This window comes from Erpetoichthys calabaricus, chromosome 18 (genome assembly GCF_900747795.2).
Source record: "Erpetoichthys calabaricus chromosome 18, fErpCal1.3, whole genome shotgun sequence".
Classification (NCBI taxonomy): domain Eukaryota; kingdom Metazoa; phylum Chordata; class Cladistia; order Polypteriformes; family Polypteridae; genus Erpetoichthys; species Erpetoichthys calabaricus.
The window spans coordinates 14,557,569-14,573,040 of record NC_041411.2 but is presented as its reverse complement, the minus strand read 5'-3'; the positions used below and the strand labels follow the sequence as shown (position 1 = coordinate 14,573,040).

At 35.4% G+C, this 15,472-nt stretch overlaps 1 protein-coding gene across 1 annotated transcript in view; it reads right to left on the bottom strand.

The window, feature by feature from the left end:
• The window catches only part of si:ch211-225b11.4 (thyroid adenoma-associated protein homolog), a 57,213-nt gene that overhangs the window by 21,187 nt on the left and 20,554 nt on the right, over positions 1 to 15,472 (bottom strand). The window contains exons 16-23 of the mRNA XM_028824904.2: positions 7,288 to 7,463; positions 5,720 to 5,902; positions 5,332 to 5,480; positions 4,202 to 4,345; positions 3,394 to 3,498; positions 2,747 to 2,947; positions 2,095 to 2,245; positions 213 to 459 (exon numbers count right to left, since the gene is read on the bottom strand). Of these exons, the coding sequence (XP_028680737.2) occupies positions 213 to 459; positions 2,095 to 2,245; positions 2,747 to 2,947; positions 3,394 to 3,498; positions 4,202 to 4,345; positions 5,332 to 5,480; positions 5,720 to 5,902; positions 7,288 to 7,463 (1,356 nt within the window). The remainder of the gene's footprint in view (positions 1 to 212; positions 460 to 2,094; positions 2,246 to 2,746; positions 2,948 to 3,393; positions 3,499 to 4,201; positions 4,346 to 5,331; positions 5,481 to 5,719; positions 5,903 to 7,287; positions 7,464 to 15,472) is intronic.

Here is a 15,472-nt window from a genome sequence, read left to right as displayed (position 1 = left end):
TAGCCCCTTTGCTATACTGCCAACTAAATACTGAGAACATTATCCATATATACTATGTTTAGGAATGCAAATAATTTGTCCACGCCACCCTGGTAAACCTATGTAGGAAAAAGTGCATTAATACAGCATAGATGCTACATAGCAAACAAATACGTAAATTTAAGAAAAAGTACTCGGCAAGTAAAAAGACAGGGAGAACTATAAATTCTTACTCTGAATTATCATGGAACCCAGGCTGCAACTTTGCAAGGAGTGTCAGAACAGAATGTAGAGAAGGGGTAAGCAGCAGCTTCCCCTCTCCAACAAGTGGTTCAGTAATGGAAGCTTGCTTTAGTTCCTGCAGAAAGAAATCCCGTAGCAGGGAGTAGTGGGTGAAAAAAGCTGAAGGAGACATTCCATTTTGCACAGAGTTGTCTTCCCGGTTCCATCTCTGACCCATCAATCGAACACAAAGGCTACCTAGAAAAAGTAAGAATACAATACTGACCTGAGAGGAGATGAGAGAGTGAGAAAAAAAAAGGGCAGAATATTCTATTGGCAATTAAAACGAGACCAAGATAGGATAGCCCCATTCTTTCAAAAATCTGAAATGCATTTATAACACCTCACAGGATATAAAATAATGCATTTCTTAATGTTGGAGACTTCCGAGCCATGGCTTTTCCATTTTATCATGATTTGGTTTGCAAAACAAAAAAATACAACCATGCTCACTGCGACCAACTCTGTCCACACTAACAGATTTAAGTCCACAACAGACCTTTTCTGTTATATCACCATTCATAGAGAACATACTGTTTACACTTCAAACCTACGTACTACTTTACATTGAAACCAGCAAGTGAGAGGTAAATCTCACAAGGGCCTAGATTCAGACTGTAGTTAAGTCTACAATGCATGAGCTTAAGAGATTAATCCTCATCATCATACGATTAACTCCCGTTCTGCCTTTAAATATAGAAAGATTCAATAAAGCACATTATTAACTGAAAAATAAATGGACGCAAGTATACACACACAGTGATTAGTGTGTTAGAAAACATCCAGGGCATACAACTGCATACAGGTACATAAATAATATCCATCCTTCTATTAATATCAATGTATGTTTTATACACAAAGACCTAGAAAGTCTTAAATAAGATCATGACATTTATGTCAATGTCTGTGTCATGTTGTGTAATGTGGTATGTGTTGTATAAACACAAGATATTTAAGTAACTAAACAATGAGAACACTTATTTATGGAAGTCAGCTTAATTTTGCTCTTTCACTTGAACCTTTCTAGACTGTATGTTAATAAAACAGTAGTACTTCAGGCTTACATTAAATAACATCAGGATTGATACTGCAAATTAACAGTTTACCAAGAATTATATAGGCATTTATGTAGTTAAATGTTTTAGTTACAGATCTAAATCAAGGACAGCTCTATTAAAATAGTTTTTCCTACAAGAAATAATCCACAAAGAATTGTATTAAGATAGTGTACAGTAGTAATATTGATAAAGAGGAAGGGTATGCAAAGTAGTTTGTTGCCAAGAATTTCAAAGCTTGTAAACTATAATCTTAACATTTTTATAAAGCTACACATCATTTGTTAAAGGGCAATTTAAGATTATCTCATGGTTTTCATTAAAAAGCAATTGGTTTCAAAACATAATGCTGTGAGATTTTGCCTGGTCTCCCTTAGTCTCTATGAAGGTTTTACTCAGTGGATAAGGGGAAACAGACTTGCTACCCAAGGAAAGCAGTTCCCTCCCCATGGCCAGGAAAATACAGATAGAGATAAAGGGAGATAAAGTGCCCCCACATTTCCTTGCATTGACTGTTTCTTGCCAAAATTTGTGTGTGAATATGGGTGCAAGAGATGTTGCAGAATTTAATTTCCTTGCAGGAAAATTAAATGGATAAGTAGATTAAATAATTAGATGTATAGGATGTAATATGGAGAGTATACTAGCTATTAAAAACACTGTTGTAATAGCTGAAATTAGTATAATTCTGAAAACATTTTTTTTTTTTTTAACAATTACACACTTTTCTAGTTTTGCACTACATTAGTTAAAAAAAATAAACAATGAATTGACTCACTGAAAAGCTGGAGAGCTGCATTTCTCATCGCCCAACAAGGAGAACTTAGGGCATTCAAAGAAAGCACCGTCATTGGCGTAGCAAATTGCAGCACAGCCACTCCCAATCCTGAACCCCGAACCAGAGTCTGCATCACATGTAAGGAGCAGACCTTAAAAAGGAAATGAATGAAAAATTAAAATAGCTATTTCAGTGCTTCAGTGACGGTACCAGAGTGCTCTAACTTCAGAAATGGATGAGAATTCTTTGATTTTATCGGTATACAATGATCATAATGAAATACAAATATGAATACAAAAAAAAAATGAAATGCAGTCGCAAAAAAAATTGCTTTTAAAACATCCCCAAGCCCTCTTAAAATACTTACTACAATTGAAAGTTTTAAAAAAAAGTAACCATATAATTCCGAGACTACTGGTATAATAAAAAAAAAAAACAAAACAAAACATCCACACACAAAAAAACTGCAAAACAACATGCTACATTGGCTTGATACAGCAAGAATCCAACTTTTTCCTTATTTTGTAAAAAACACAAATGTTGGTGTAATAAAGCCACAATTAGAGCTGCAAAAGGTCAAAGTGCTACTTATCAAAGAAAATACCAAGACAGATGCATTTACAATAACGGGTCTTTACACCATGAAGCTTACCTGAGGCAAGTCCAAGGTGTGGTCCCATTCTTTAGGCAGAGGAGTATTTGCCACTGCTAGTAACATCTTCATGCACAGAGATAACAGTGGACGAGATCTACTGGGGTCTTCACCAGTAATGACACACATGATAAGCATGGGCAGCCCTGCAGCACGTCGAGTGACGGAGCTGTTGCGAGGCATTTTCAGAACAGAAAGAGCCTCAAAACAGATACACAAAAATGCTTTGTACAAAGTGCAAAAACAAGGTCCAACCAATCATAAATATGTAAAGATAAAATAGCTATGAATAGTGAGAAAAGCACTATATAAAACGTAAAGAATTTTTATAATTATAATAAATACATAAATAAGGGCTACTTGGAAGAATGACTACTTTCCATTATTCTAAAACACAGCTAAAGTTTATTACTAAGTGTATTGGATCAAATGAAATCACTGTTGAAAAGCAAGGGATAAATAAATAAAACATTACTGGTTAAATTGTATTTCTTAAAAAGTTTTAACATTCTTATACTTCTCATTTGTAATGCTACTAAGAGACCACATTAGTCAAAATACTCCGATGTGTATAGTCAACTAGCTAGGAGAAGCCATCAGACGTGAAAGAGAGAAGCAGATACTTTACATTTTTCTGTGAGGCTTACCTGCTCCAGGATTTGTTTTGGGATTTCCTGTATTTCCTGGTTTGAATGATTCAGAAGAACAGAACAGAATTTAGTGAATCCAATACAACAGCCCTCCACAGCTCCCTGAAAATACAAAATGTTTTGTTAACCCCTAAAGCTATGCTCTTGTTGCAGTTTAAAATGACACAATTCTGATTTCTTTCAGGCATATGTGATTGTTTTAGAGCAGTGTGCAAAGCACAAAACATGAGATATGCAGACCACCTTGAAAGAAACCAGTTTTACCAATTAGCATAGCAACAACATGGTGGTCTAAAAGGTTTCACTGGTCTGCCTTTATTTTTGCACAAATTTAGCTAATTTCAGGACATGTAGTTTTTAAAATATACCCAATATCTGGTTTGGCTTTCTTGTAAACATTAGCTTTAACAATCAGAACCTAAACAAAATTGATATCAGCCTAAATTAAGGAACTGAATCATCTTAGTTGCAGTATGAACATATGCTAACGGGAAGGTGAAATACATATAATTATAGGTATTTCACATTGCGCAAGCATTTTTAATTTATCTCAGTACAATAGTTTAGCTCACATGTTATGGCAGTTTTAGCATTTCAAATTGGCTCTCCAGGCCAACTAACTCATCTACAGCTTTCCTAGTTTACCAAAAAGGAATAATCTTGCATTTTGTGTTCCCTGCATCAGTGGAAATGATATGCACTATTAAGAATCAAGGTGACAATATTTTAAGTTACATAGACAAGGCACAGAATTCCCAAGCTCTCCCACACCAGCGCAGACAGAGAGAGAGAACCTTACTCTTACCCAGTGTCGGCACTTTAGAAGCAAATCTTGAAATAAATTAGCAATTTTCTTCAGCATGTCCACTGACAGCAACTCCTCCAGAGAAGTGACAGGAGTCCGCGATAGTGATTGGTCTACTAGTGTGCCCAATAAAATTCCAATTTCCTTTAAATTTAAGGTGAAGGAAAAAAAGTTAGTGTAAGTGAATTATCAATTAATGTGTATTTTAGAAATTTTTGAACAATTTATAGCAATCATGTATACCTGGTTGTAGAATTTCACAAGTAGTATTGACAGAATATTTACTATAGTTGATTCCTGATAAATCAAGTGTGTCAATCTTAATATACTTACCTTTTTTTTTTTTTTTTAACTGGGGTTGGGAGGGTTAATCCTTAATACCAATTACTCATCTTCATTTAAACAGTTATTCAAATACATAACTTGGGGAGCAACAGTTAAGAAAGGGTGTAGCTACAAATGTGTGGTTTGACTAGTGTTGTGTAAAAGGGTAGTTCCAGCCGTGGGACTTGACCTCCTGACATCACATTCAATACAATTAAAAAATGTAATTATTAAAACAGATGTCAATGGTTTATTATCAGCTAAATCTATTTTGTCCGATCCCACTGGCATAATAGGAGAGAACTGTATACAGAAAAAATATGTTGAAGATTGTATTAAACAATGGACATACAGAAGTTCACATACAATTAAAATTTCTAAATTCTAGAAAATCCTTAATGCAAGAAAGCTACAAAGTACTTGTAAAAATATATCAATATTAAGCAACAGTCATTTTAAATGCATGTGGCATTTTTCACTTTATACAACAAAAATTTTTTGAAAACAGTATGTTCTTTAATAGTAAGAAAGATGCATGTTTTAACAAATAAATCAGGAGCATAGTTTCTCTATTTTTTTTTTTTTTTAATACATCTTAAAAAAAAAAAAAAAGTAAAAACATTACAGTTGCACAAATAAATCATAATTTCTTATCTATCTATATATAATCCCTTACCACTTCACATCCCATAGCTTGGCCAACATACTTTTCTAATCTCCTGTGGTTATTCTGGCATACTGTAGGATGTGCCAAATAAAAATTGCTACATTTTGCTATTGAGTGTAAAGGGTAGTTCTCCAATTACCTTCACAGTCACCCAGCAACACGTAAGAATTAGGCCGTGATCCTCTGAGAGGAGCACAGAATCTTCTTCTTGTAGTTGGTCAAGTGCTTTTCCTTCAGCAATCAAAGAATAAATAGCTTTTCCCATATCAGCAAAGGAAGGAGGTGCTTCTGTAAACAGAGCATAACTTATAACTGTCAAGAAACTCTTTCAAAAACATTAACTTTTTGGTACTTCTGCATTCAAGATAGTGCGTTACTAGAATCCGTAACACCATAACTTCAAGCAAATCCATCTGCATAAGAATTGCGGCATCACTAAATTATTAAACAAATACTTAAGTTAGGTCATTACTGTAAACCTAGCTAAAATTTTTACTTTAAACCAATACCCTCCTCCCCCCTTTTACCTTGATTTTCAATGTCACATTCTTTTCCATAAAGGACTTTCAAAATGAAAAAAGTTATACTGCAAATGGTCCCAATTAGCTTGTCAAGAATATCTGGTACATCTGGGGTTGTCTGTCTTTTCTGAATGGATACCAGTACATCAGGGACTTTAGCAATGCACCGCTGGAGGGCAGCAATAACACCTTTGGAAAGAGAGGGGGTGGGGGGGAGATAATATGGTATTTTATTAAACAAATGCCATCCTTTTTCAAAATTTAGTCTCTCAATTAGTTTATTTTAGTTGAGGTGAATAATAGAGACTACAGAAACTAACTTAGCTTTCCAAATAAACATAATGAATGTAAACAAGATAAATTATCACAGGAAAGAGAGACAGAGGAACAAAAAAGTTCTTTCATTGAGTACCTTACTGAATAATTGTTACGAAATACAGGTATAATAAAATAGATTTAGTCAAACATCACACAAAGTAGAAACTTCAGTCAGTTCTTTAAAATTAAAAACTAAAATCAAATTTTCAGCTATTTCATAAAGCAAGGTAGCTTTTTTAAAGTAGTTTTCAGACATTATAATGGGATGAGCAGGGCCCAATAGAAGGGCTGCCCTTCACAAGAAGCAATCTGTCCTTTCATAACACAGACATTAACAACAGGCAGCTGCATTCACTAATAAATTCATAATAAACCTAACCCAGACATAATCTACTATACATATATTACTGGAATTAAGACAAGCAAACAATTCGCTTTACGCTTTGTTCCGGTCACTAGAAGTAAGCAAGATGGTAAAAAAGCTTTGAGACATTCTGTAAATTTTTATGCAGTACTGCTTTATCTTCCATTTTACTGTATGCGGTATTTCCCAGTGTCTTTTCCCAATATGGGATAGTTACATTCAGCTGGTGATAGCATTCCTTGGTGTATCTGTGTGAACACCTGACCGATAGTATATGGTCTGATGCCTCAGTTAAAATAATCTGGAGGCAAGGCAAGACTACGTACTGTAAAAATAATCTTGGTCTCCTTACCACCTAAATCCAATCAAATGAGTGCTGGTACTGTTACTTTTGATTTACCTTACATAACATGAAAGTGACACGGAGGAAGCATGAGAGAATTTACGTTTCCATGGATTATGGTTCCTACATTGCTGTGGAAGCATGGTGCGAGTCTCTTTGCAGACCTCTTACTGAAACTGTATGACCCAGAAATCTGTTTGGTATGCCTAATCTTCCAGTTGCTAAAGTTAAGTCAAGTGTTGGTGCCTTATAGTGCAACATTACAACTGCTCTCTCAAATTCTGTCAGGTTATTGCCGTCCTTTTTTAAACTTATCTGGTAGTTTACACTTTGTAGGTTCACAGCAGGGAATTCCCTGTTGTTTGTGTCTGCCCCCCAAATGAAGGCACAAAGTACTGGCTGAAATACATTTATGTGCTATAAACTAAATGATTCTTTCTGCAAAAACTGATGCAGAGTTGTTTGCACTGAAACATTTTTAATATTTTTAAATAACTTGAGATTTAATCCATATCGTTCAGCCCTTGTCCTTATGTACAGTTCAATTACCGTGTATAGGCTTGCTCCTTGCAGCCAGCAGCATATCTGTTTTGGCCAAATTGCAATGTTCCTCCAGCTCCTTAATGAGGTACAGCAGAAAGAAAACAGCTTTGTTCTCAACTGAAGATGAGGCTTTTTCAGTATTTTCAGAGGAGATCTCAAAGAGGAATTCGAGGCTTCTTGATCTGCAACACAACACACAATCTTTTGCTAAATAACAATGATTTAGTGTCTTTGAAGAGTTTTCCTTAAATTATTTTATCTCCTTCTGAACTGTAATACTGGAAGCTGTTAAGTGAAACAATTGATGTGGTATTTGTCAGTTAGGGATGCTCTGATTGATTGGCCACTGAAAGAAATCAGCTGATTTTCACTATTTAAAAAACACACACACTCTGATTGGTAAAAAGGCAGATAACAACAAACAATATTTTCAGCCCCTGCTTTTAGTACTAGGGTGATGTATCGTGTTAACTTATTACTACATCCATAATGGCTAAGCAAAATGACCCCTTTTATTGGCTAACGAAAAAGATTACAGTATGCAAGCTTTCAAGAAGAAGGGGCCTGAGTTGCCTCGAAAGCTTGCATATTGTAATCTTTTTAGTTGGCCAATAAAAGGGGTCATTTTGCTTAACTTCTCACTAGTCCCTGCTTTTCTAAGCTTTACAGTATGTTAGTTGCAGTGCTCCTTTACACAAGGCATTACAAACAAACAGCAGTGAGTGTGGAAGCTTGTTTTAGCAGTGAATGAGGAGAGGCAATTGGAATATTAGCCTTTACGTTAAAGAAACTAGAGTAATAAACTGGAAAAAAAAGTAAATCGTAGAAGTCATCCTGTGCAAACAGACAAATGCCAAGAAGAGCTACTTTAACGAATTAAACCTCTATTTTGTCCTTTAGATTAAAACGGGCACTGCTTTAGTTTGGGCAGTGAGCTTGTTTAAAATGTAGCAGCTTGCACTGTTAACTGCAAAGAGATAAAGATGAATTTGAAATTGCTACTGAGTCAACAATAGGCTTTTTTTTTATATAAAGATGTCTACTTTGTTTATTTGTTGTTGTGTGTCATACAGCATAAGTATTGATAAGAAACAAGTACTACATCATTAAAACAGTAACCCATATTTTGTAATTACACCTCAAGAATTATGTCTAGTTCAGCTACTTGAGGAAAAAAAACCTATATACATATAGTAAATATATATATTAACATCAAAAAGCTGTAGAAAATTGATGATTTAAAATGATTAAAACATAAGTGAATGTATATTTACATTTAAGTAGTTTTAATTGCCAATATCAGTCGATTGTGTGAGTGTATATATTGGTGGAAACTACTGTTTTTAATTAAGCCTTATTTCAGATAAGCACACTATAGAAAAAAACAAAATGACAGATTGTAATTATGAGAAGCGTTTTATTTTCTTTTATTCCATATGTATGATGGATAAATATGTTTGTACATATTTTATTTTTTTTTTTAATATTTTTATTTTATTAATTTTCATTGTAATCATTCCATACAAACAGATCAATTTATAACCCAACAAATTTGAAAACAAATCAAACCCCACCCCTGAGAAGGAGAGCTTAGCTAAAGGAAAATTTCTTTAAGCTTTTTAATAAGGCAACATTAGACAAAAGAAGGGGAGAAGTAAATATCTATATAAATAAGAGATGGAGAAGGGAGTTAAATGCAATAATAGTTAATTCTCTTATTCTAAAATAATATTGATTAAATCCTGCCAAGTTTTGAAAAAATTTTGTACAGATCCTCTAACTGAAAATTAGATTTTTTCCAATTTCAAATAATATAAAACATCGGTTTCCCACTGACTTATAAGAGGAGAATTAGGATTCTTCCAATTTAACAAAATAAGTCTGCGTGCCAAGCGTGTAGTGAATGCAATCACCGTTTGCTTGTCCTTCTCCAATTCAAGTCCATCTGGAAGGACACCAAACACAGCTGTTAGTGGGTTAGGAGGGATTGTGATACTAAGGCTGTCTGAGAGGCACTTAAAAATTTTTGTCCAAAATGATGTTAGTTTGGTGCAGGCCCAGAACATGTGACCCAGTGAGGCAGGAGCTTGGTTGCAGCGCTCGCAGGTTGGATCCTGGCCTGGAAACATTTTGGACAGTTTTAAGCGAGACAGATGAGCTCGATATATAATTTTTAGTTGAATAATTCTATGCTTTGCGCATATAGAACTTGAGTGAATTCTCTGCTTTGCTACCTTCCACTCCTTTTCTGATATATTGATTAAGAGATCTTCTTCCCAATGTCCTCTTGGATCTTTGAAAGGTAGGGACTCTAATAAGATTTTATATATTGCGGAAATAGTGTTTGTTTCCTCGGAATTGAGCAGTATTTTTTCCAGCATTGTGGAGGGTGCAAGGTGGGGGAAATCGGGCAATTTCTGTTTAACAAAATTTCTAATTTGAAGATAGTAAAAGAAATGTGTAGCTGGGAGGTTAAATTTTGAGCGTAATTGTTCAAAAGATGTAAATATGTTGTCTATATAAAGATCTCTGAGCATTTTAATCCCAAAACTTTTCCAGGTATTAAAAACTGGATATACTTGCGAAGGTTGAAAGAGGTGGTTCCCTTGCAGAGGTGCCACTGATAAAAGATTTTCCATCTTAAAATGCTTCCTAATTTGGTTCCATATTCTGAGTGAGTAAAGCACAATTGGGTTATTAGTATATTTGCGATAACTTTCATTTATTGGAGAGCAGAGCAGGGAATATAAAGAAGTACTACAGGATTTTACTTCTATTGCAGACCAAGCCTGTGTATGTGCATTTATTTGTGTCCAGGTTTTTATGGCTTGTATGTTTGCTGCCCAGTAATAAAACTGAAAATTAGGTAAAGCCATGCCACCTTCTGCCTGAGGTCTTTGTAGGGTCGCTCTTCGGATACGTGGGTGTTTTGAGTTCCAAATGAATGAGGTTATTATTGAATCTAACTGTTTAAAAAACGATTTATTGATATATATTGAAATGTTTTGAAATAAAAAGAGAAGTTTAGGAAGGATATTCATCTTAACAATGTTAATTCTTCCGGCTAGAGTGAGATGAAGGGTTGACCATCTATGCAAGTCTTGCTTAATTTTTTCCATACAGACGCCAAAATTTTGTTGATAAAGAGCTTTATGTTTACTTGTGATATTTACCCCTAGGTATTTAAACTGATCTGCTATGGTAAAAGGTAGGGTGTCTAATTTAATATTATATGCTTGTGAGTTCACTGGAAAGAGTATACTTTTATTCAGATTAATTCTAAGACCAGATATCTTTTGAAATTCTGTTAGTGCTGTTAAAACAGCAGGGACAGTGTTTTCTGGGTCCGATATATATAAGACCATATCATCTGCATATAGAGAAATTTTCTGTTCCAGTCCTTCTCTGACAATCCCCTTTATCTGATGAGAATTTCAGCAGTGAACCGCCAGTGGTTCAATAGCGATTGCAAACAACAGTGGCGACAAGGGACATCCTTGTCTGGTACCACGTTCTAGTTTAAAGTAGTCTGAGCAAATTTTATTAATACAAACTGAAGCTTCTGGACTGGTATACAGTAGTTTAATCCAAGCACAAATATTCGGGCCAAACCCAAATTTCTCCAATGCAGTGAAAAGGTAATTCCATTCGATCATGTCAAATGCCTTTTCTGCATCTAATGATAGTAATATCTCTGGGGTGTTTGATTTTGCTGGTGAATATATAACATTAAACAAGCGTCGGAGATTTGAAGATAGATGTCGGCCTTTAATAAGTCCAGTTTGATCTTGTGATATTACCGAGGGCAGCACTTTCTCCATCCTTCTAGCTAGGATTTTTGAGAGTATCTTAACATCATTATTCAGGAGTGAAATTGGTCTATATGATGCACATTGTAACAAGTCCTTATTTTGTTTAGGAAAGACGGTGATTAATGCTTGTCGAAATGTTTGAGGTAGTATTTGGTGGTCTTTAGCTTCTGTAAATGTTACCAATAAGAGTGGAGCTAGCTGAGTGGAGAATTTCTTATAAAACTCTAAGGGGTAACCATCAGGGCCTGATGATTTCCCGCTTTGTAGTGACTTTATAGCGTCTAGTAATTCTGTTAGCGTTAGAGGTTTATCTAGTTCCTCAGCACTTAAAGCATCTATTTGTGGTATTTGTGAATTATCCAGAAATGCATTAGATTGCGTGTTGTCTTCTTTGGGCTCAGTGGAATATAAAGACTTATAGTAATCTCTAAATGTGTGCATTATTTTATTATGGTCGATGATTTCTTCTCCATTCTTGTTGGTGATTACTGGTATTGCATTGTGAACTTCTTGTTTGTGAATTTGTTGAGCTAAAAGCTTATTAGCTTTTTCTCCGTGTTCATAGTAATGCTGTCTAGACTTATAAATAAGTTGTTCAGTTTCTTTAGTTGTTAAGATGTTAAGTTCTGTATGCAGGGCCTGCCTTTTCCTGTGAAGAGCTTCACTTGGACGCCTGGCTTGTTCTTCATCTATTCTAGTAATTTCATTTCTTAGCTCTGACACTTTCTTGGTTTCTAATTTATTTCTATGGGAAAGATATGAAATAATCTGGCCTCTTAAGAAGGCCTTTAGAGTTTCCCAGAGTGTTCCTGCAGAAACCTCTGTAGACGTGTTTGTCTCTAGGAAGAAGCTGATTTGTTTGGATATAAATTCTGTGCAGTTCTCGTCTGCCAATAAAAGAGGGTTAAGACGCCATCTGCGAGGTGAGTACGAGGGGCTTATTGATTTTAGCTCCAAGACTAGAGGGGCATGGTCAGAGATAACAATTGTGTCATATTTGCATGATTTAATTGTAGGCAGGAAATTATTATCTATAAAAAAATAATCAATTCTTGAGTAGCTATAATGCACTGGTGAGTAGAACGAATATGTTCTTGAGTTTGGGTTAAGAAACCTCCAGGGGTCTGATAAGTTGTGATCATTTAAAAACTGTGTAATTATCTTTGCAGTATTAGATGTCGTCCCCCCTGTCACAGGAGTCCTATCTAAGAGTGGATTTAAAACACAATTAAAGTCCCCAGCCATTATAATTTTATGAGTGTTCACATTGGGAATGGATGCAAATAGATTTTGCATGAATTCCTTATCATCAACATTGGGTTCATAAACTTTTATCAAAATCATTTTACTGTTATATAAGTTGCCCATGACCATCACATATCTCCCTTCAGGGTCCGACACTACCTCTGATGCTACAAATGGAACTGTTCTATGTATGAGAATTCCCACCCCTCTAGTTTTCTTTATAAAGCTAGAATGGAACATTTGGCCAGTCCAGTCTTTTTGTAATCTGAACTGATCCTTGGTTAGTAAGTGGGTCTCCTGTAGAAATACAAGTTTAGCGTTTAAGCCTGTTAGGTGAGAGCATACTTTCTTTCTCTTTAATTCGTGATTCAGGCCTTTAACATTCCAGCTCACAAAGTTAACTGTCCCATCATGGAGACATTGATTCTGAGTTTTTAATGTCATTTTATAGTTTTAATTGGTAATATGGCAGTTTTAATCTTAGTTTCAAGATTCCCCATGAGTTGTTGCATGTTAGCCTGTTGTTGCATTGATATTTATAATTATAAGGATTATAAGAATAGATTAGATATAACCTGCTCTCCTTCTCTCCCCCCTTTATCCCCCCACCCCCCCATTTTGCCTCCCCACATGAGGCTAGACCCCACTTCGCGATGTTCCAGTCCTCTGACATACAAAGAGACAGAGCACGTCCAAAACAAAACAAACCCCACCCTGCAGCGGCGTCACAGAATTAAAACAGAGATATCTTTTACAGTTAAATCCTTAATACTATCTGCCGAAAATGTTCTCATTAACAATATTTAAGCTTGAAATAATCTTCAGCGCTTTTAAGTTAAGATATTAAGATTAAAAAAAAAAAAAAAAAAAAACAACCCTGGGAGTGATTTTAAAAACTAGTCTAGGATAAACCTGGTAATTCATACTGTAATAGTATAATGGTAATTGTATAAATAGTAGAACAAGCATTAAACCAAGGGTATGAAGTTAAACAGTCTACTTTAAGGTATAGTAAAATAAAAAAAATAAATAAATAAGTAAAAAAAAATAAAAAAAAATAAATAAATAAAAAAATAAATAAATAAATCGAATCCTACTTTAATCACTTCCACATTTTCACACTCACGTCTATAACTCTATAACTCTGATTAAAACATAAACATATAACATATAAAGTCCAGATAAAAACAAAAAAAAAGAAAATAAGAGATGTATAATTATAATACCAGTCTCTTTAAACATGGATCCAGCGATCAGATCATAGGTCTTTCCCGTGCCTTGATAGAATACGGCTCTTTAATTTTAATTAACTTTCAAAAAAGTGTCGGAAACAGCTTCTTTAATTCTTTTTCAGCTTCTTCTTTGCTGAAGAAAATATAATGTCGATCTTGAACTTCCACTTTCAGTTTGGCAGGATACAAGAGGCTGTATTTGATATCAGCTTCCCGTAGCATCCTTTTAATGTCGTTGTAGGATCTGCGTTTTGCAGCTGTTGATGGTGAGAAGTCGGGAAAAATACGAATAAGATTATTTTCGAATATAATCTCTTGCTTGTGTCTGAGAAGTGCCATCACATCAAGCTTACATCTTAGTCGTTCGAAGCGGACAATAAAAGACCTAGGTTTAAAGGCGCTTGGTATCTTTGTGCGATAAGCCGTGGCTATCTCATTGTCGAGTTTAAAGTCATCTCCAATTATTTTAGACAGTAATTCTACTGCAAATTTCACTGGGCTTGAGCTTTCTCGTTTCTCAGGTATACCCTCAATTCTTATATTATTTCTTCTGCACCCATCCTCCAGGGCTGCAAGTCTGTCTCCAAGTTTTTTGTATTCCGAGTTCGCAGCTGTGGCTTTTTCATCGGCGTTAGATGCCATTTGTTCCGCTGTTTCCACTCGAGCCGTGAGTCCCTGCTTAACGTCTTCCAGCTGATCTGAAACGTCATTAATATGATCATCAAGCCTTTTCAGTTTGGAGTTAGTTTCTTCAATGTGTTCCACTAATTTCTCCAACATGCCTTTAAAGTTCACGTCGAAACGTTTAAATAGACGCGTGTCCTTATCTTTGTTATCCTTCTTGAGCTCAGTGGCCACCTTCTTAAGATCATTTGTGTTATCTTTCTTAAGCTCATTCATGGCCGTAACCATGGCAGTGGCCAGTGTAGTGTTCATCTCTTTCTGTGTAGCTATCTGTGTAGCGATCATCTCTTTCAGTTCGGACAGTTCGCTTCTGCTTTCGTGCTCCGCAAGTGAAAATGCAGCTCTTGTTACAGGCTCGCGATGAGTAGATGAGAGCACGTCCTGCAGAGCCCTTTCTAGTCTCGAATGATCCTCAGAAATCGGCGATCCCTCGCGACCTGTATCACTTGCGCCTTCGCTCCCATTTTCACTCTCAACTGGAGACGATACAATGGAGCGGGGTCCCAGGAATTCTGCGCACTCTTCTGCCTGTTCCAGGTCAGTCTCCGTGATGCCATACCTTACACTTGCACTCAGGCCGGAAGTCTGTCCGGACTTCGATGCAGCTTTAAGTTTCTTTTCCGGTTCTTTCTGACTTTTCTTCTTGTTACTCATGCTTGTATATTGTAGTGGAAGTTCCTTGGTCGGGTTAAATACAGGATACCTCTAAATAATATGAAATACGTGGGAAAATAAAGCCGCTGCTAGCGGAGCTCTGCTTCAGACGTCCATCTCCTATAAACGGACGAAACCAACCTACATATTTTATTAAAGAATGTTTAAGGAAATTTTATTTTAGTAAAATGAATAGTCAATGAATAATAAGCCTACATAATTTTATTTTGTTAAGCTGTAGTCTATAGTTTAATTATAAAAATACACTAAAATATAGGACATAAAACTTCTATCTAGTTATGTGGGAGATTAGTGTAAAAAGTATTTTTAAAGCAAAAAAGGGGGAAAAAAAAATATCTATCCGATTGGTCCCATCAAGTAACACAAAGTCAGTGATCGGTATTGGCCTTAAAAAAAACCTGATGAAGAATCTGCATTAGGAATGGAAGAGACGTCAATTTTAAATACAACCAGCATAATAAAAGTCAAAAAGTACAATAATGTGCAAAATGAAGATCACTGCTTTACAATTAGTTTTCACACTTTTCTCTTAATGTGGTACGC